Source organism: Cryptomeria japonica, chromosome 1 (genome assembly GCF_030272615.1).
Source record: "Cryptomeria japonica chromosome 1, Sugi_1.0, whole genome shotgun sequence".
NCBI lineage: Eukaryota > Viridiplantae > Streptophyta > Pinopsida > Cupressales > Cupressaceae > Cryptomeria > Cryptomeria japonica.
The window spans coordinates 699,339,358-699,362,565 of NC_081405.1; the positions used below are offsets into that span (position 1 = coordinate 699,339,358).

Sequence of the window (23,208 nt, forward strand, 5' to 3'; positions counted from 1 at the left end):
GATTTCCCCATGACCTAGTTCATCAATATGACAATGAATATACATCCTAGGGTCTTCAGCATATACTACTCCTTTAGGTATTTGAGAAAATGCACCTAAGCTATCATCTTTCTTCGCAATTTTGGGAACTAACTGGAATACAAGTTTAGGGTGCTTAATAACTTCAACAACAGTAGGGTTTGCAATAAAATTCAAGAGTGGATGAAGATGCCATAGCTATAAATACCTTAGTTTGTCTTAGGGATGAATGATTTGATGGATTGCTTCACTTATTCGCTTGGAATACCTTCGCTCAGAAATTTTCATGTTTTCAAAGATTTGAATGCTCGGTGAAATGAAAATGGAGCCAAAACACTTGCTTTATAATGTTATTTTCTTCAACTACCACATTTAATGCTTGTTGGTTAAGTCACAACTTAACTCATCTACCGGTATAGAAGTAATTTCAACTTCTCACCATCAATCGAGGGAATAATAGCATGTTTTTCAATTTGTTGCTAAACCCTCAAATGAATTTTCTTCAGTTAGATGAAGAGTCTCCTGCCAGTGGAGTGTTACTCTGTTCTGCCAGTGGAGGAGTATTCCCATCAACTTTCTGATCTGACTTTCTGATCCATTGCTTTGAGAATTATTGTTTTACTTCTTCAACCTTTTCTTTACCCTTCAAACTAGGACCTTTGTTATTTATCGGTGATGACTTGCTTCTACAAAATTTAGCAATATGTCCAATCTTTTTACAAGCATAACAAGTCACATTGTTTTTCTGAATAGATTTCCCATATCCTATGCCAGTTTGTGTTCTGCATTGATTAGATAAGTGTCCAAATCTTCCACAAATATAACATCTTACATTCATTCTGCAATTCTCTGAATTATGACCAACTTTGTTGCATTTAGAGCATTGACCGGTGGGTGTATTAGTGTTCTGATAATTTCTAGATCTACATTGATTTTCTCTATGACCATAGTTGTTACAGTTAAAGCATTTTCCATTAAATTTGTAAGCATTAGATTGTCTTACCGGTTTTCTATGACCATGATTGTTTGCAATACCGGAGCTTTTACCAACTTCAAAGCCAAGGCCATTTGTATCACCATTAGGTTTCTGATTCTTCAGCATGTCACCAAGTTCTTCTGAGCTTTTCTTGAATTTCCCCTTGTGTTGATTTGCAGCAGCCAATTCTCTTTCCAAGATTCCTTTCTGTCTCATGAGTTCATTTGTGTCATTTTGTGTATGCATCAGATCTGTCTTTAACATATCATTTTCATGACTAAGTCTTGTGTTTTCATTTGCAGCATCATTCAGTCTTCTAGTCAAGTCTTCTTCATTTTTCTTTCTATCTTCAATTTCTTTACAAAATCTCATGGTCATATCCTGCATCTCATTCTTTGTTGTAGTGTTCTCTTGTTTTAGCTTGTTCACTAGATCACTAAGAGTTTCATTTTCATCATTCTTATTTTGCATCTTTTCACAAAGTTCTCTTCTCTTGTTTCTTGCAATAGTAAGATTTTCTTGAAGTGCTTGAATAATATCTTGTGTAGCCTTTAGATCATCTTTAAGTTTGATATTCTTCAAATTTTCTGCATCATAGTCTGAAAGAGCTGTTTCTAATTGCTTCATCAAATTTTCCATCTCTACCAGTGTCAAAATCTTCCTCAAGCTATTAGGCTTTGAAAATAGAGGACCAAGCTCTGATACCAATTGTTAGGAATCCCAAAGATACTGAGAGGGGGGGTGAATCAGTATCTTATCGATTTATGAATTTGCTTGATTTAAAACATGAAAAGCATACCAATACTGTGTACCAATAAACCAGAAACAATGCAGTAAACAAGAATAACAACAACCACATGAGAAGCACACCATAACATAATATTTTAACGAGGAAACCCGGTGTGGGAAAAACCTCGATGGGATTTGTAACCCACACTATTCGCTTACTGGCCAATAAGTGAATATTACTCTTACAATAGGGGCCTGCACATGCAAGAAGGCCAAGAACCTAGAGCTCACTGCTCAATTACAAAAAGGAAGTCACACTAACTTACAAAAATGGATTATGCAAATCCAGTGTCTTGTACTGCTTTAGATTAGCATCTGTTGTGCCAGATTCAATACCAGTTTTAGCTCTGTTACATACATAAACCCTTAACCTATAATTCGCATATTCAGTCTGCATAATTTTGCCTATATCCTTATTACAAAATATTCTACAATGATCTCATACATATATGAGTCATGTTAAAACTCACCATGTCAGCTTACAATGATTTTAAAATTAATTACAAAATACTTTTTAAACAAAATTGAAGTCAGCCAAGGTGTCGGTATCCTTCCTTTCACTATTGGTGTTCTGTATGCCGGTGTAGAGTCAATTTGTCGATGCCAGTGCCGATATCTTGTCTTGTCGGTGTTATATGATAAAAAGGTTGCCATCAATGACAAAACCTTTAATCACCTACAATTTCTCATTGGAGTGTGCATTTGCCAATAGTCCAAAGGATGACTTTCCTTTGCCTAACATCGACATCATTATAGATTTAACTGTTGGACACTCCATGTTTTCTTTAATGGATGGTTTCTCCAGATACACTCAGATCAAAATAGCACCTGAAGATCAAGAAAAGATAACTTTCACATGTCCATGGGGTACTTTTTGCTAAAATGTCATGCCTTTTGGACTCAAGAATGTCGGTGCTACATATCAAAGAGCTATGATAATTATATTTCATGAAATGATGCATACATTCATGGAAGACTATGTGGATGACATATTGGTTAAATCATACAACATAGAAGAACATATAGAGATACTGGAAAAGATCTTTGATAGGTTAGAACAATACAAGCTACGACTAAACCCTAAGAAATGTGCCTTTGGTATAACTTCAGGAAAACTATTGGGATACATTATTTCAGCTAGAGGTATCGAAGTAGATCTAGCTAAAGTTAAAGCAATCATGGAAATGGAATCTCCCAATAATATTAGTCAACTAAGATCACTCCAAGGAACACTCCAGTCAATCAGAAGATTTGTGGCTCAACTAGCAGATAAATGTCAACCATTTACTCATCTATTGCACAAACATGTTAATTTCAAATGGGACCATCAATGTGAAGAAGCATTCAACAAGATCAAGGCATATCTCATGCAACCACCTATTCTAATGTCACCAATTCCAGGAAAGCCATTATTACTCTATGTATCAACTACCGAAGCATCATTGGGAGTTTTGCTCGCACAATAGGATAAGGAAGAAAAAGAACGAGCCATCTACTACTTTAGCAGAACACTAGTGGGATACGAGATCAACTATTCATCAATAGAAAAAGCATGCTTGGAAGTAGTTTTTGCTTCTCAAAAACTATGACACTATCTACTATCTCACTCCATCAAGTTAATAGCTAAAATCGATCCTCTGAAGTAACATTGATAGGACGACTAGCAAAATGGATCATGATTCTAAGCAAGTTTGATATTGAATATGTTGATAGAAAAGCTATCAAGGGACAAGTCATTGCAGACCAACTAGTAGAGACACTACTTCAAGATGATCATCCTTTGCAAATTGAGTTTCCCGATGTTGATATCCTAACAGTCACCACAAAAACATGGAAATTATACTTTGATGGTTCATATACACAGCATGGATTAGGAGCAGGCATTCTATTCATCACACCACAAGGTTATACAATCCCAAAAGCATACAAATTAAGCTTTCCATGCACTAGCAATACAATAGAATATAAAGCTTTGGTTACATGTATCAAAATGGCTATAGAATGGAACATTACACAAATTCAAGTCTTGGGAGACTCTCAACTCGTCATCAATCAAATTAATGATGATTATCAAACAAAAGACAAAAAATTGATGCCTTATAAAAAGATGGTTGATGATATCAAGAAGTACTTTGTATAAATAACTTTTCAACAAATTTCAAGAAATGACAACAAAGCAACAGATGTCATGGCTACACTTGCTTCTCTCCTTCAGACACAAGAAAATCAACAGCATTATGAATTCTTGGTAGAAGAATTGTTTTACCCTACTCATAGTTGTCTGGATTCCCAAACTATCTATCACCTTGTTGGGCATGATTCCTCCCGCTATGGCCAAAATTCAAAATACCTAAAAGATAATGCCCTATCTCTCGATTTATTGAAGAACCAAATGAGAAACTTTATTCGCCAATCCTCCCATTTTACTATTGTAGCGGATACCCTATTTAAACAAGGTCTAGATGATACTCTCTTAAGATGTCTCGAACAAGAAGAATTTGAGAAGGCCTTACATGAAGTCCATAACGACATTTGTGGCACTCATTCAAGTGGTCTTACCCTTTCAAAAAAACTCATATGCTTGGGCTATTATTGGCCGGCTATGGAACAAGATTCTTTTCAAATAGCTAGAACATGCAAACAATGTCAGATACATGGGAATTTGATCCATGCACCAACACAAGAAATTCATGCTTTAGCAAGCCTTTTTGTCAATGGGGTCTTCATCTCATAGGAAAGATAAATCCTTCTTCATCTAATGGTCACAAATTCATCTTGGTAGCTACAAAATATTTTACAAAATGGATTGAGGCAGTACCTCTCACAAACATCATAGGAAAATAAATTGTTGCATTTATCTTAAATTACATCATCTGTCGCTATGGAATACCAATGACCATTATCACTGATAATGGGCAACCATTCAAGAACCAAGATGTACAAGAGCTATGTGAGAAGTTCAAAATCCAGCACAAATTCTCCACACCATATTATCCATAGGGAAATGGGCAAGCAGAAGCATCTAACCAAACTATTCTAAAAATCCTCAAAAAGATAGTGAATGCTGCTGGAAGAGATTAGCATATTCAACTGAACGTTGCTCTATGGGCCTACTATACCAGTATCCGCACACCAACAGGTGCCACACCTTTCTCTCTTGTATATGGATTAGAAGCCATATTGCCAATCGAAGTAGAGATACCCTCTCTATGTGTATCACTAAAAGGTCTCATCCCAGATGAAGAACAATGAGTATCTAGACTACAAGAGTTAGAATTGATTCATGAACAAAGACAAAATGCCTTTGATCATTTAAAGGTATATGAGCAAAGAATGTGTCAGAGTTATAATCACAAGGTTAAACCATGAGTCTTTCAAGTTGGAGAACTAGTGCTAAAGGAAAACCCACGCAACCAAGCAGATCGAGAAAAGAAAGGAAAATTTGAACCAAACTAGTTAGGTCCATTTGTGGTCATAGTAGCATTTGGGTCAAGAGAATATCAGCTATCAATATAGGACGAAGATCAACTCGTGGAACCTATCAATAGCATGCATCAAAAAAAGTTTTATGTCTAAAAAAAAAACAATGAAAGAAAAAAAAATCAAATATAAAAAAAAGTGCAATAAAAACAGATGATGAAAACTTGGCAAATAGACACTGTCTGTCTGCTAGCTCTTCCATCTATTAGTTCATGCATCTTTCTGCTTGCATTCAATCATTTTCCATCTGCACTAACCATCATAAAGCCTTTGTAAATACACAGACATCCCAGGTGGCTTCTCGCCATGGTTTGGATCATTGGATATATCATAACAACTTTGTTTCTAGGCTTGGGGCAAAATCCTACACCTAGCTGGGGGAAAACTCTTCATCATTTTGAGCTTAATCAAACAAGTAGAACAACATTTAGACAACTCTTATCAAGTGAAAATTGAGACACATCCAACATTGAACATGAGATCAAACTATCAACCATCAAGCTATCATGAAGTAAATCTAAGCACATCACACACTTTTAGTGGATAATATCTTTTGGGATAATAATTTTAACATGATTGTTCAACTTTTCTATATTTCTTTTTGCTATCATGATTTCTGAGTGACTCCAGGATGTCTTTGACTAGAGGAACAAGGAAGGAACATGATATTTTTCTTATTTGCTATCTGAAAATTAATCATTAATATGTGCAAATTTATCTCGAGACATGATCATCGGAGTATCATTGAAGACATTTCCGATTTGCGTATTGAAATGATTAATACTGCCTGTTTTATGTAAGCAACACTCAGGTCATCTCGGTTCAATTATACCTCGATGCTTGTTCTAACTTGCTATATCAAAATCTAGGAAAGAAGTGCTCAGGTCATCATGGTTTAATTATACCATCAATGTTTGCACTCACTTCCCACATTTCAAAAATCTCAATGATGAAAAAACTGCAAAATAATCCAGTGACTGGTCTAGTCGTAGCTGTGCATTTTCATTTTCATTTAGCTTGCATTTCATTCTTGCATGGGATTGCACATGCTCCTTTTATCCAAGGTTAAATCTATCGCAGGAATAATCAAAGTATCATCACAAGTGTATACACAATCAGACGAATGACTCATATCTCTTCAGATATTGTCAACCCAACGAAAATCTTATGCTATCTCTCTCAACAGAATCAACATCAACATATCCAAATATTTCTGCAACTTGATATCAACAAACTGTCAGTTCTTTATCTAATCAACCTTATCAATTCAATCAATCTATCATGTCTTATATAGGGTGTATCTTTCCTGAAACCAGATGATCTGATTTTGATTCATGTCTTATACAGGATGTATCCTTCCTGAAACTAGACGTTCTGATCATGTCTTATACAAGATGAATCCTTCCTGAAACCAAACGCTTTGATCATCTTTGTCTTATACAGGAGGTGTCATTCCCGAAATGAGACTGAATCTCAATCTAATCAATCAAGATTTATCAATCTTATCAAATCTAATCAATCAAGCTAATCAAAGAAAACACATTTTCATCAAACACAGTTGCAGAAATCAAATCAAATCTATTAGGATATCAATTTTGCAAAGTTGAAAACACTCCAAAGATCAATTATCTCAATTGATCTCCTGATGGGGCATCATCATACCGAAATTTAGCAATCAAGAGCTGGGGCATCCTATCAAACCAATATCATCATCAAAATAAGATTATTCTTTGAATCAACACGTCATCACACCTCGCTTCAAAGAGGGGAAAAATGTATACACCTAAAAATGGTCTGAAGATAATTAATTGAATAAGCAATTATTTAATTAATCCTCCTCCCCAATTTAATTGAATTCATCAACAATTTGATTAAAATACCCTATTTCATCTACTTATTAATAAATCTAAGGATTTATTTAATAGGTTCATTTCAATAATCCCCTTTGATTAATTAATTCAAATTAATTAATTCTTCTCCATCAAAATTATTTCTTCTAATCCTCTAATTAATTAAATCAAATCAATTATGAGTTGTTGAAATCAATTAGCCTTTTCTTATTAATTGAATTTCTAAATTCAAATTCTCCTAACTTCTAACCACCTAACCTAACTCATTCCATCTACCCTCATGTTCCCTTTTATCTAACCTCTTCTAGAAGCTTTGTGACACTTGTCACTAAGTGTTCCCTTTCATCCAACCTCTTCTAGAAGCCTCTTGACACTTGTCACCATAGAGATGACATATGTTTCCTTTAATCCAACCCATTTGCCAACCTCCTCCAATTTAACCATTGATATCTTCAAATCAATTTTGACCATTGATTCCTGCCACCTCACCCCTAGCCTTGTAAATCCTTTTAAAAGACCCCATTTTGGAGCACAAAGGGTCCCAATTCATCTCATTTTTCCTTAATTGATCCCATCTCATTTTTATCTTATGCATTGTTATTATAGGCATCTAGCTTCTACCAAATCATTCTTAGCATTGTTATCATGTTCAAATTTAGCTTAATCATGCTATCATTGCTAGATCATGCATCTTCATCATTTAAATCCTCCATCTAGGTGTATTCAAGTCACTGGAATTTGCATAACAAGATCTAAGAGCAAAATTCGTACTCGCATTTACTATGAGGCGATAGATCGCTTAGTTATGGTTTTAGCTTTCTTTGATTTAAATTCATTAACCATGCTTGTAATGATCTATTGAGTGTTTTGTGTTTGCAGATATAGGTACACTTCACAGGCACAACAATAACCATGCCCTAGGGGGTGCTATGTAACACAACACTTCTAGTTTGAGGATATAACATAAATGAATTAACATGAGAAAAAAGGAGAGCTCATATGCCTCCCCTTAAGATGTCAACATACCTCTAGGTTGATATCTTAAGGTAGATAATAATCAAGGATAAGAACCTTCAACACCAAGAAGATACCCTTAATAAACATACATGCATTCCAAGCTAGGAAGAAATATCCTTGTACATGCCTCATTGCTATAAGAAAGGAAGAGATAGTTGTAAAAGAGATATTTTTCAACAAGTGTAAAGGGATCATTTTAAAGAGAGAGGAAGAGATATTTTCCTAAAGATGTCTACCTCCAAAAATAGAGGAGATATTTAATAAAGATATCATCTTTTAAAATAAGAAATGGGTAGGAGATTAAGAATACAAACCTTCCATATTGCTAGGAAATGGTATCCTTGATGAAGGATTGCACACTTTCTGTCACTAAGGAGAGATCATTCATAAAATACATACCATTTCAAGAAAGAAAGAGGTCCTAATCAAGGAACACACACGTCCAAGCAAGGAGAGTATTTGGATTGAGGACAATTCTATGCAAGAAAGGATATCAAGTTATAAAAGATAAAAATCAACATAAGTAAAGTGGATCCTTAAAAAAGAGGAACAATTGACAACTATTATTCTTGCTCCACAATGTAGAGACAATAAGAACTAGGCTATTACGTTGCCTCCCAAGTATGATTGCACATGAAATCGTATGTAGTACGATGAATGACAATGAGCCCCTAATAGGTAATTTTGTCCTAATTTTGTTTATGGTTTTTTCTTCAATTTTTCAAGGGGAGAGTAATAAAGTTGGCTTTAAGAAAATCATACAAAATTATCTCTTGTTGTGATTAAAAGTTGTTGGAAAAGTCATAGATATATTAGACAATGGGGGAGGGGATGTCAACAAAGGAGGAAAATAGAAACCTAAATCTTCTTTAGAAAAATGATGTATATTTCTCATGAAACTCCACACTTCATTGCACACATCCTAAATCATGTCCATTGCATCCATGTTTATAATTAAATGTGGTATTTAAATCATGTCTAGAGGAGTGTGTTCATTCATATTTTCAAAGTTTAAAGATCCTCAACCATCATCAAGATGTGTTGTAAGAAGAGGTTGGAATAGATTTAGAAGAAGCTTGAATAATTGACACATACAACTCCCTTGTGACTTCATATTTGGATAGAGGGACCTTATATCAAATTAAGGAAGGCATGAGAGTGATATATGTATTAGTGTAATTATTATAATTTTTGAATATTTATCCTTAATATAATATTGGAAATAGTATATTATACTAATTAGGGAGTTGTAATTAGGATATTATTTTCCCATTTTTAGTTGTTGATCTCATTATTTAAGACACAAATGATTTTCATCATTTTTAGATATGAAATAAGAGGAATTTGGGGTTGCATCATCATACGCCCATTTTCTGAGGACTCTTGCCAATTGTTTGACATAATGTCAGCAAGCTAAACATTTTGATTTTGAGTCTAATTTGGTGTTAGATCATCATAATTTGATTGTATATGAATTATTGGCTATAATTATTTCACTTGCAGTCAATTGTAGTTGTACATTTATGAGAAATATGTGATGGTTCACTTGTATACCAAACTAAAAACTTTTGAGATAACAGTCTGCATAACACACAACAGTAGAGAACAACATAACACACAGATTTGATAGCGAATATTCCTTGTTTTTCAGTCATCATTGGACAAGGGATATGACACAATCATACTAAATAGATTTCAAACACCATAATTCATATAGAGAACAACAAATTTGCTTTCCTAAAGGAATAGTTTCATGAAAATAGACATCAGTTGGGAATACGATATCCAAAGTTTAAAAAATAAATAGACATTGGAATGTTGATTCTATGATATAAAACATCTTTAAAACATGTACCCTGGCAATTGCAGCTACAACATGTGACAAAATTCCTCTATTATTTATCCTATGATAGATGTTCATACTGTGTTCCAAAACTTCCAATTTCTCTGAGGTGGTCTGTCAAACAGTTGGCATGCCATTTCAAAGCTCCCATTTTCGCATAGGCTGGGGGATGTTCATAGAGCTTTACACTTGTTCCCAAGCTAACGGAGAATTAGAAACATCACTATTTGCAGGTGCAAAATAGATGGGTGACTGATACTAATGAATGAAAGAAGGCAAATGAAGTCTATTGGTCTTTAGCCCCCAGGAGCATGCCCCTATTCCATGAGCTGACATTGCTCCCATTTTCGAAACAGGTTGAGGGATGTTGATAGAGCTTTACACCTGCCCTATTCCATGAGCTAACATTGCTCCCATTTTCACAAACCCTATTCCATGAGCCGACATTTCTTGGAACTGGCATTAATCGGTCAAAATGATTCACGTGCGTCATCCAAAACCTAGAGTACACTTACTCTGGGTGAGAGTATGCTGCTGGGGCGGCAACATGAGAATTGGAAGAGGCCGCAAAAATGATGTTTGAAATGTCTTGGTATTTTTTTTTTAAGTAATGCCTGCGGTCATCGGAATTTCAACAAACGCAGGCACTTTTTGTAAAAAAGCACAAATTTCATTGCAAATTCCTTCCCTATCGAAAACATATATTGAATTATCGTCAAAATTCCAGCGAATGCAGGCAATTTTTCAAAAAAAAATCAATTTTGTTCACAATATACCTTCTCCGTCAGAAACCTCTTTCTAAATTTTAGGCCAAATGTATTAGTGTGAGCTCAATATGGATTGTTGTTTAGCAAGCTTCAACATATATGATCAAGAATTATGCAGGTTCATGATCACTAGATAATGATAGAGATCTATCACATCTCTTAGGGATTGTTGTTGAATAATTCAAGAGTTTGGAAGTAAGAGCTCAATAACACATCTTGAAGCTACACCTTTCCAGGAGTCAAGAGACAACTTGATGGAGCCTTTCTTCGTTCAAGATTTACTTATTTTGGAGAATATTTTTTCAAAAATATGTATTCGAATTATGTTGTCCGCAAGTTTTGTTGTGTAAGCCTTAAGGGGGGCTCCCTAGGGTAAGATGAAGTTGATGGTTTTAGGATCAATCAAATAAGAGGGGGAATGTTAGAATAACTAGTAATATTCCATTGGCATAACTACTCCATGGGTAGTTATTGTTGTTATTCTTGGTAGTTACTATTTTCATGCAACAATTGTGTAAACCCTAAAAATACTTCTCTCTCTATATATATATGCTTTGACATGCTCAATAATATTATCAAACCATTTTTCTTTTCTCTCCTTCAAGAAATACTTTTGAACAAAGAACAATCATTCCATATGCATTTGTTTCAAAGATAACAAAGAGCACAAGCACTTGAAAGTTATGTGCTCTGATATCGAATGAAAGTGCATAATGCTTTATTGATACATATGGATGTATCCTGTTGTTGTGCATTGCTTATATAAAGTCATTATTTGTTCATATAACTACCAAAAGTCTCTTCCCAACAATTAATAGTTTAATTAACTATTTGTTAATTTAAACTAAAGTTAATATAATGTTCTCCGAAAAAAATAAGCTAATCAAAAGTGGATAAGATTCGCATCAAATTCACTAAAGATGTGTTGAATTCAAAAAGTATCTCTTTAATATTTTTTTCTTCTAAATAGTAGAAAAGGTAAAAGTGCATTCTATGTCTAACAAAATTTCAGTATATTGATCTAAAAAGATATTTGATATTGTAAACTAGAGTTATTTATAAGATAAATGACACTTTGTAGTAAAGAAAAGTTATAGAAATTAAAGCTCCATTACTTAGTAAACAAGACCTATAAAATAATATAATAATATAAATAGTATTATATAATTTATTGTATAAAATGTAAAAAAATCACAAAATTTATTTAAAATTATCAATAAGATGCTTCAATCTAAGATTTGTGCTCCTATATAAGATAAGGAAAATAACTTTGTAGATAAAAAATTCTCAAAAAAATATTAGTATTTTCCTGTAGTCTACTTATTCTTTAGTTGTGGACAAACTCAAGATGGATGAATGACAACCTAAGCATATCACAATTTCGCACTCCAAACATTTGGTAAAACTAAGAATATCACGTCTATTATTTAGAAAGGGTGAAGTGATAGTCTACCACTAGACCAATACAGACTAACGAAGAAATTGCATGAAATGCAGATATGCCACTAAAAGTGATCGATGAGTGACGAAATGCTTCCATGGCTACGCCTTTCTAACAGAAGATGAATTGCAAAGTTGTTTCATGTCATCAATAAACCTGTTCAAGTTGAGAAAAGAAGAACCTCCCTCCCCAACCGCTTTAAGTGTCGCTTGCTTCAACTCCCTCCCTCTTTTTCTCAGCTCCTCCGCTTCCATCAGTCTCCTCACGCCTTTCTCTATCTCCTCCCTTTTAACGACCAAATTTTCATCAACGTCAACGCCCTCCAAGTCCATGCCAATCTTCCACACATCCTTGCAGAACCGACAGTCCAGAAACTGGTCAAAGAAATAGGGCCATCCAAGCATTGGAACACCCATGCTCATGCTCTCCAAACACTAGTTCCACCAACAGTGGGTGAGAAACCCTCCTAATGAAGGGTGAGACAAAACCTACACCTGAGGCGCCCATTTCACAATCAGTCCCCGATCCACAGTCCTTTCTACAAAACCCTCCGGGAGAGTGGCGGGCTTTCCACCCGCAATATCCATTCGTAGCACCCACAGAAAGGGGTGCTGGCTTTTCTCCAACCCCACTGTCAACTCCTCCAGCTGCTCAATCGATTTGATAGCGATGCTGCTGAAGAAAACGTATATCACAGAACCTGGCTCTTCGGCGTCGAGCCATTTGAGACAGCTCTCTTCCTGCTCCGACATACTCCCAAGTCCATTTAAATCTCTTCCCTCCAGGAAATTAGGAAGAAATACAGGCCCTACTGTCAAAGAAGGGCATCCATTGCTGGACAGTGCACCTACCGTCTGAGGAGTGTCCACTCCATCGAGCGTGTTGACGAGCACATAGTCTGCCTTGCTTTGAAATTATGACTCACGCAGAGTCCACTGGAATAAAATGTCCGATGTGTCGGTAGCGCGGTAGAAGGATATCAGATCGCTTGGCAATAACGGCGAAGACCACTGGGCAAATATAGAATCTAAAATAGAGGATAAAAAAATAAGAAATCTTTTGACACAAACACAAATCTTTTATTTAAATTTGGAAAACCCAATTACATTATTGCAAGCAATACTAAAATTGCAATTCAATAGTTTTTATAGAGGTTGTAGCCTCTTCCAACAAATAGCTCACTCTTGATTACATTTCATGCATTCATTATGCATTATTCAAATAAATAATTAATTGAGTTTTTAAAAATAATAAATTAAATAAAACTATAAATAGTCTCCTAAAAATAAAACAACACATGTGAGTGCACATGCTTTATTCCACTAAAAATAAAATTGAATTAATTGTCCAAAAGAAAACTACAAATAGTTTTCTTGATGTGCATGGAAACAAACTGGAGTTCTGAAATTAAAGCAAGAGTTGCATGCATGTTCACAGCATCAATTATCTTCATACTCCCCCTTGATGCTGAGACTCACAAAATAATCTCAAAGCTTGGACAAACTGGATCTTTGCAACTTGATATGACCTTGTTGTACAAGGGAACTCAATGTGACAATATCCAAACCTTTGCAACTCACTTCATGAGAGATCACAAAGCCTTCCTTTCCTTTTTCTAAAGAAGACTCATGACACTTCAATGTGCCATCATAGAAAGCAGTGATCTGTTACTTGACTCGAACATCCAAACTATGTTCGATCACTTCTCCCATTCACATGTGAACATTTAGGCTTGTACAACCTTCTAAACATAGTCATTAACTTTTGCCTATAGGATCCATCAATCCAACCATAATCAATTTGCATACAACCTTCCTTAGGTTGATCATTTATCCCTTTGTTCCAACATGACTTTTCACAATGATTCTTCAACCCACAAATTGAACAAGGGTGAAGATCCCAACACTTATCTTTTTTATGTCCTTCTCTATGGCAATATGAACACTGAATTCTTTCAGCTGATTTACACGAGCCTATAACACTAGCCACATCAAATCTCTCTTTCTTATCATATCCCAAGCCTTCATACTTGGGCCTCATAGTTGTCTTAATGGGCTCTCTTATTCCTTGCCCATGTTTTCCCAAACCTTTTCCGTTATAAACCATCTTTTGCATGATCTTCATACCAATATTATTTTTATAACAAACTTTGTCTTTAACATCACAACTTGTATCTATACATGCAAATATATCCTTACTTTCAAATTCACAATTTTCACCTTTCGGTAGATCATCCATATCAACCAAAGGATACAAATCACTTGTATCACATGCAGCATCATGAACAAGAGGCTTCAGCTTTAAACTATCATTTTCTTTTGCCAACAACTTTAACTATTCTTCCAGATATTCATTCTTCTTTTTGATTTCGTCAAACAATTTTAATTTTGCTTCTTGATCTTCATTCTTCTTTTTAACCTTCTGCAATTCTTTTTAAAGCTTCTCAATTTCAAACAAATACTCACATCTTTCTTTTCCAAATTACTTTAAATTTGCTATCAACTGTGAATTACACTCTTTCAATTTCACCAATTCATCTTTCAAACAATCTTTTTCACATACCAAAGTTTCATTCTCTTTCTTTATTCTTTTACCAGACTTTCCCATTATAACAAATTGAATTTTTTTTACCTGATAGTATAGTTTCACAATAGTGATAGATCACAATCTGCAGCTTTGTCACATGATCTTTCTAATTTTTGGCTCCCTTAAGAATTTTCTCCTTTCAGCAATGGAGATTCTTGCAACCGACAATCCAAATTTTCTTGATTAACACCCTTGAACAAAAAACCACAACCTAGCTTGAGTGTTTCTTTTATTTTCCTACGAACCCTTTTGCACGGTGCTTTAAACTAGAGAAACTTTTCTTGGCAACAACATTGACTTCTCTAACTAAATTATCTCCACACGATCTTTATCTTGGTTGGGACTAATTTCTATAATTTTCTGCAACTTCCTTTCTCCTCATGCAATTTTTTTTGAATCATTCATACAATCTACTCCTATTCAGACTCTAGGAATAGCTACACCCATGGATCCCTCAACTGCTCTAATACCATTTGTAGAATCTAAAATAGAGGATAAAGAAACAAGAAATCTTTTGACAGAAACACAAATATTTTATTCAAATTTGGAAAACCCAATTACATTGTTGCAGGCAATACTAAAATTGCAATTCAACAGTTTCTATAGAGGTTGCAGCCTCTTCCAACAAATAGCTCACTCTTGATTACATTTCATGCATTCATTATGCATTATTTAAATAAATAATTAATTGAGTCTTTAAAAATAATAAACTAAATAAAACTATAAATAGTCTCCTAAAAATAAAACAACACATGTTAGTGCACATGCTTTATTCCACTAAAAATAAAACTGAACTAATTGTCCAAAAGAAAACTACAAATAGTTTTCTTGTTGTGCATGGAAACAAACTGGAGTTCTAAAATTAAAGCAAGAGTTGCATGCATGTTCACAACATCAATTATCTTCAGTAAACAAGTGATCAATTTATCGACCTTGTTCGAATGCTCCACTACAATCATAAGCGTTCAGTTATTACAAACATTTTTGAGCAAGCAACATAAAACTAAGGATTACTATGTAGATTTTGTACCTTTGACAGGAATATGCCCACGGGAGATGAGAAGGTTGGCGTTGCATTGTGCAATAGAAGAGGCGGTGCACATTGTCCAGAAATGACTCAAGGCACTTCCAGCTTGTTGGTTACATGGTGAGTGCAAGACATGAAATTTTTCATTATAATGTAAGTGATTGGAGGAGCTCCGTCCGATAAGCTGCACAACAAATGATGCTCCAAGATGGGGCCAAGATTTTCCAATGCCATCGCATACTCGGGAAGATAGGAGAGACGGTTATGATGAGGTGGCAACCCATCTGGAATGATGAGAAACTTAAATGTGGAGGTGGCAGTTGCAGCTGCTCTTGACATGCGGTTGTGGCTCCACTCTGTGTTTACGAAAGTGATGAAAACTCCTCTTGAAGAGAGGAGGTGAGCCAAATTCATAAGAGGATTGATACTGCCTTGCACAGGGAAAGGCACCATCACTGCATGCATGCTATTCATCTTCTTGTATTGTATCTCCTTGTATCTGCAAGGGATGAGTTGGGTCCGTCCATGGTATATATAAAAAAACAGACTAGATAGGTTGTGGATGGGTTTGATTGAACAATCAAATAAATAATATTTTTAAATTCATGGAAAGGTGGAAGGTAGGGGAAAAGATCTATTAGTTGAACACATTTTCATTGTTGTGATAGTAGTTGTTGATTTAATATCTATATTTTTTTATAACATTGTATCAATAGTTGTGATTTTAAAGTTGCTATTGCTATGATGACTATTCATAATTGAATGAAATGTACCCTTTGTTGTAAAAAGCAACCAATCATGTGATGCCACATCAGCTACGTAAGTATGGGGGCCTCTTTTGCATGACTATTGGTCTCACTTTTTGGGGGGGTTGTTTTGGACACCTTGGCAAAAAAACATGCTGATGTGGCCCTAAAACCTTAGTTATAAGCAGGGGACTTGCCAAGTAAGCCACTGTTAAAAATTGGAATTTCCACGCAAGATTTTGAGAAGCCTAAAGTTAGGGTGAACAACTACTAGGTCCTCTCCCCTAGTTGAAGCATGCATATTTGCATTCACAATTGATGAGAGATTTGGTTGTTGCCGATTATAGATGTTTTTTTATATAAATTTCTTTACATCATATTAAAATTTAGAAGGTGGTATTATGGTTTTCTTTTTTATGGAAGAGAGACTTACTTTTCTTTATGGAAAAATCTTTGGCCTCTAGCCCAACATGATTTGTCTTGCATAAATGTTTGACTCGACACAATAAGGGAAGAGTATAGTTATAGTCCATGTTATAATTTTGGTATACTCCTTGCTCATCTTATTTGCAAATTACTAACTTAAAAAAATAAAACTAATGGTAACTAAAATTTTATTAATAAATTTTACATGTATCAATAGCTGCCCACTTTATTCATAGCTCAAGACTCCTAGGACATTTTTGCATAAATATTGGCAATTTACATTTGTGCATATGTATTGGCAATTTTAAAGGCACAATTATCAGTGCATATTTAAATAGGTATGAGGCAACACTTTGAAATGACTACTTTTTGACTTTGGACAACATTTTGAAATGACTATTTTTTTACTTTTGTGCACATAACAGAAGCTAGAATAATAGTTGTAAATAGTTAAGTCTCATATAGAAACAACTGAAAAAAAAAATCATTGAAATCCAATATACTAATTTAAAATCTGTGAATGTGTAAAATTACCTATAACAATTATTGGTAGGCATCCCCTACTTCTTTCCTGATTGAAGGGCCATTGTCATTGGTACATCTAGCAATTTTTCTCAAGGCCAAAACTGTCAGGACCAACCAACGATGCAAGATTTCTGGGGATACAATTTGTATTTTGCCATGCTTGTTTCTCAATATTGTTGTTGAGGTATGAAGAAGAGAGATTGAATCTTTTTCCCGATTGGTGTAATAATTAAGATTGGGTCCAAAAGAATTATTTTCCTTGATGTGTTCCTCAAATTCAGCCTATAGACATCTTTTCCTTGATTGTGGTGCATTGTTCCTAGTTTGACAATCGACATGGCTCTCAAGTCATCAGAATTCCTCACATTCAACATGGCATTCATCCTCCAACAACTGTTCATCATTTTGTAATCATGAAATTTCTGAAGATAATTGATGCTGCCAGCATGTCAATAAAAGAAGAAGAAAAAAAACTATTCCTATTATTAGCTTGTAGTTGCTTTAAAATAGTTTTTTAGTTTTTAAAGCTTAGTTTTATTTCGTGCGAATAATGCATGATAAGCATGCTTAGTTATTTTGGTTGTTAAAGCTATGTCTAGGTTCAACTTAGTGATGATAAATCGTTGGAGGTTGCTACAAAAGGAGCTATGAAAATTCACACAAAAGAAGGTATAAAGAGTATTCATGGTATTTATTATACTCCACAATTGAAGCATAATTTGTTAAGTGTTGGACAACTATGTGAAAAAAATTATAAGGTAGTCTTTAAGAATAAGACATATACTATCTATGATAAGAAGTAGGGCAATAGGGTGATCACTGTTGTGCCTATGACAAGAAACATGATGTTCCCCTTAAGGTTTGGTGAACATAATAGTAGTTTGGCAAATATGGCATATGAGGATTCGAGTTGGTTATCGCATCTCAGGTATGGACATTTAAATTTTCACAGTTTGAAGCTTCTAACCTCACATGCATTAGTTTCTAGTTTGCCCAAGGTTGAAGAGCATAAGGAGGTTTGTGAAGGATGTCCTAAAGGAAAGCATGCAAGGGAAAAGTTTCCAAAGGGAAATGTATGGAGAGCCCATCACCCACTTCAACTTATTTACTCAAATATATGTGGTCCTATGCAAACTAAGAGTTTGGGTAAGTCATCATATTTGGATACATTCAAGAAGTTCAAAGCCCTTGTGGAAAATGAGAAAGAGTACAAAATCAAATGTTTGAGGACTGATCGTGGAGGAGAATTTTGTTCGAAGGCTTTCCAAAGTTATTGTGATGTGAATGGCATCAAGAGACAGCTTACTACCGTATACACACCTCAACAAAATGGAGTAGCTGAAAGGAAGAATAATACAGTGGTTGAAATGGCAAGGTGCATGTTACAAACCAAGGGTTTGAGCAATTCTTATTGGGGAGATGCAGTTGCTACATCAATATACATCCTCAATCGAAGTCCTACTAGTGCAGTCGAGAAGATGACTTCTTATGAAGCTTGGTATGGAAAAAAGCCTAATGTTAATCATTTCAAAGTTTTTGGTTGTTTGGCTTATGTGCATGTTCCTGATCAGAATAGACAAAAGTTAGATGCCAAAAGTGAGTCATGTATTTTTATTGGGTATAGTGAGAAAAGTAAGGCTTATAGATTGTATAATCCCATGACTAATAAACTTGTTATCTCAAGAGATGCAATTTTTGATGAAGGGGAAGTTTATGGTCATCAAAAGGGCCATGTTGAAAAACCAAAAGCTGTTGTGAATGATGTTAGTGAGCAGTGCACTAATGATTCTATTGAAAAAGTTCAAGTTCAAGTCCTACTTCTACAAGGAAGGTAAGAAGATTGAGTGATATTTATCAGAGGAGTGCAAATCAAATACATGAAGAAAACCCAATCGGTGAGACTGTGAATTTTGCTTTATTAGCCAAGGCTGATTTTGAACCATCATGTTTTGAAGATGAATGTACTAATGAAGTTTGGATGCAAGCAATGAAAGAAGAGATGGATTCCATCTATAGGAATAATACTTGGGAGTTGACAAATATTCCGCATGACAAGAAGAAGATTGGCACCAAATGGGTCTACAAGACCAAGTTTAATAGTGATGGGAGTGTTGAAAGACATAAGGAAAGATTAGTTGCTAAAAGATTCACACAGAAGTATGGAATTGATTATGAAGAGACATTTGCACCAGTAGCAAGACAAGAGACCATTAGAATGTTGATTTCATTAATAGTTCAAAAGAAGTGGAGCATACATCATATGGATGTGAAAAGTGCCTTCTTGAAAGGGTATTTAGAAGAGGAAGTATATGTAGAGAAACCACAAGGTTTTGAAGTAAAAGGAAAAGAGAATCATTTCTACAAGTTGAAGAAGGATTTGTATGGCCTCAAGAAAGCATCGAGAGCATGGTATGCCAATATTGATGGATACTTTCAGGATAATGGCTTCCAGAGAAGTAAGAGTGATCCTACACTTTACTACAAGCAAGAAGGTATGGGTAGTAGTTGTAAGATGAAAGATGAATTCAAAATTGCTATGATGAATGAATTTGAGATGAAGGATCTTGGTCTCCTGAAATATTTTCTAGGATTGGAGGTTTATCAAAGTAAGGATGAGATTTTCATTTGTTAAACAAAGTATGCATATGATATGTTGAAGAAATTTGATATGGCTGATTGTAATCCTTCCTCCACTCCTAGTGCTCATGGAGTTGTGTTGTGTAGAGATGATGGTGTTGATTTAGTTGATGAGACAACTTATAGAAGTATTGTGGGGAGTTTGATGTTTCTAACCCACACGAGGCCTGATATTGCATATTCAGTTTCACTTTTTTCAATGTATATGACAAATTCATCAGAAATACATATGAAGATAGCCAAAAAGATTTTGAGGTATGTGAAAGGCACTCTGAATTTTGGTATTCATTACTACTCTTCTAAAAAGTTTAATCTTGTTGGCTTTAGTGATTCAGATTGGGGAGGTAATATGGATGACCATAAGTCTATATCAGGGAATTGTTTTTCTTTTTCTTCAGGATTGTTTACTTGGAGTTCAAAGAAGCAAAGCATTGTTGCCCTCTCATCCACAGAAGTAGAGTATGTTGCGGTTACTTCAGCGGGTACACAAGCGCTTTGGCTTAGAAAAATTCTTGCAAAAATTGGAGAGAAACAGATTCAGCCTACAGTGATTTGTTGTGACAATGTAAGTGCCATCAAGTTAGCAAAGAATCCAGTTCATCACAGCAGGACAAAGCATTTTGATTTAAAGTATCATTTCATTTGGGATTTGGCACAAAAGAAAGAAGTCGAATTGAAGCACATAAACACTCAGGATCAATTAATGGATATCTTCACCAAGGCGGTTGCAAAAATTCAGTTTTTGGCACTCCGAGATCAGATTGTGAGCCCTCTCAACATCAAGGGGGAGTATGAAGATAATTGATGCTTCCAGCATGTCAAAAAATAAAGAAGAAAAAGAACTACTCCTATTATTAGCTTGTAGTTGCTTTAAAACAGTTTTTAGTTTTTAAAGCTTAGTTTTATTTCCTGCAAATAATGCATGATAAGCATGCTCAGTTTTTTGGTTGTAAAGCTATGTCTAGGTTCATTGTATTATTTTTTTTAGGTGCAAAAATCTCTTTATATGTAGACCTTTGTATTAGTTGAGTAAGTTGTATTAATAAGAAACAAAGCTCTTGCAGTTAAAACAGAGTACTAATTTGTCTTTGTTTTCTGAATTTATCCATGATTCATTGGTGTGTTGTAAGTCTGAATTACAGTCTGTTTTGGTGTTATTTTCTTTTATCTGATATGTCCGTTTAAGTTTATCAGCTGGCTACAAGAACAGGGGGTTCAATTTTGAATCTACAATTTCTATATTTCTTAATGATATGTTGTTTTATGTTTCTGGATTTGATTGTGTAGTTTTTAATGCTGTCAATCTATAGTTTTTTAGTCTTTTTCTTGTAATTTTTGACAGCATAAAAAATACACAATTAAATCCAGTTGCATAAAACAACATGTCCATCATTTATCAGCACCAGCACAAAGTCATTTTGATCAGATTGACTGTACCGTAGCCGTAGACTACAGTAATCTTGTGGAGTTAAAATTATTTCTTTCTTTCAAACCGATGTAAATATTTTTAGTAATGATGTCTGATGTACGACTTAAACTGTGTGCAATCTGCATAGGTGCAGAGTGGATTTGTGTACAAGCAAATTGGAATTCTGCATTTACACCAAAAGGAAGAGCATTTTATTCAATGAGTTTGCGATGCCTTTCCGGTTCTGTTTTGTTTGGTTGTCAAGAGGATCAAGACTGTTAATGCAAGAGGCGAGCATTACGGTTTGCGTGAAACATATTTCAATGTTGTCTCCTCCTTGCCTTCATTATGTTTTGTCTATCTGTGTATTAGAACAATATTTTTCTGTTTTTTCCATAGTTATTAGCTTATGACTGGTGTGAAGATCTGATTATTGGAAAATAATAACTACTATTTGAAAAATTTAATAATTATTTTTCCAATGTTTTTGAATATATAGTGTAAATTGTCCTAATTTTTGTTAAAAGTTTATTAATATAAATTAGATTTATATATAGTTAGAATGGTGAAATTTTCATATCATTTAGCTGTGTAATCTTATATAGTTTTGGCTCCTTTAAATTGATGGAGTGAAATATCCAAATCATATATCAATAAAAGACACATGAGTTGTGTAAACATGGACTCATTGTTCCATAATACTACCCATACCTATTTACATATTCTCTCACTAAACATTATTTTACACATATCTTATTTGATAGTGACAATGGTCAACCATAATCAAACACTTATTCATTGTCTAAATATTACCATTTCCATTACATCAATCCCACAAGCATGGGCTTGATCATTCATTTGTGAATCTAACCTTTAAAACTAAAATTTGAATTTTGGTTGTCTCATATCTATTTATTTCTCACTTTAAGCTAACTTGGCAACAAATGGTGTGATCTATTGCTATGTACTTATATATGAAGTCACTAAAAATTGATTGGATTTAAGGAAGAACATGCTACTAAGACTTCACTTATAACACCTTAATCTAGTTTTGGATCGCATTATTATAGAGGAATTCCATGTATTGGTGTCCTCAATTATTTCTAAAATGGTAAAATCAATTCTATTAGGTGTTTCCAAATATTTCCACTTCATGGCATTTACAGAAAGCATAAAGAATATAGCAAACTAGAAAATAGTATAATAAATTGTCCTAAATCAATCCATGTTTGCATACTTGGCCTAGACCCTAGATTTAACCCCTAAAAAGTTTATACATTGTGCTTTGCATAAATGCACACTATTTGAGAGGTAAAATACTAGTCAATATTTAATGGTAAAATACACATTGAAATTATATACATTCAAAAGGTAGAATACCAACACTAGGAAATAATTTGCATTCAAAAGATAAATACCAATCAAAATTGGTGCAAAATCTATAAAATTTAATGTTGTATTCTTCCTTTTAAAAATATAAATGCTAAATAAAAAAGGGTATGGTAGGTGAAGTGTAATTTAGTTTTTTATCAACCCCAAAGAAGCTGATGTGAAATTGGAACCCTTGTAGCATAAAAAATGAGCTCATATTTTGTAAAATATATAGAGTAAAAGTAAAAATAGAAAAAATGACTTCAACCTAAAATACTAGCTACTTGGAGAAACATGAAGA

At 34.4% G+C, this 23,208-nt stretch overlaps 2 protein-coding genes across 2 annotated transcripts; both read right to left on the bottom strand.

Moving 5' to 3' along the window:
- Window positions 1-12,669: 12,669 nt before the first annotated feature.
- LOC131044620 ((R)-mandelonitrile beta-glucosyltransferase-like) lies at window positions 12,670-15,870 on the bottom strand. Its single transcript, XM_059211936.1, has 3 exons — window positions 15,798-15,870; window positions 15,617-15,716; window positions 12,670-13,087 (listed from the first exon to the last, which is right to left on the bottom strand). Exons 1-3 carry the CDS (start codon window positions 15,868-15,870, stop codon window positions 12,670-12,672), a joined length of 591 nt encoding a protein of 196 aa, XP_059067919.1.
- A 14-nt stretch (window positions 15,871-15,884) lies between these two features.
- Window positions 15,885-16,247, bottom strand: LOC131044619 (UDP-glycosyltransferase 85A7-like). Its single transcript, XM_057977975.2, has one exon. It carries the CDS (start codon window positions 16,245-16,247, stop codon window positions 15,885-15,887), a length of 363 nt encoding a protein of 120 aa, XP_057833958.2.
- Window positions 16,248-23,208: the final 6,961 nt, after the last annotated feature.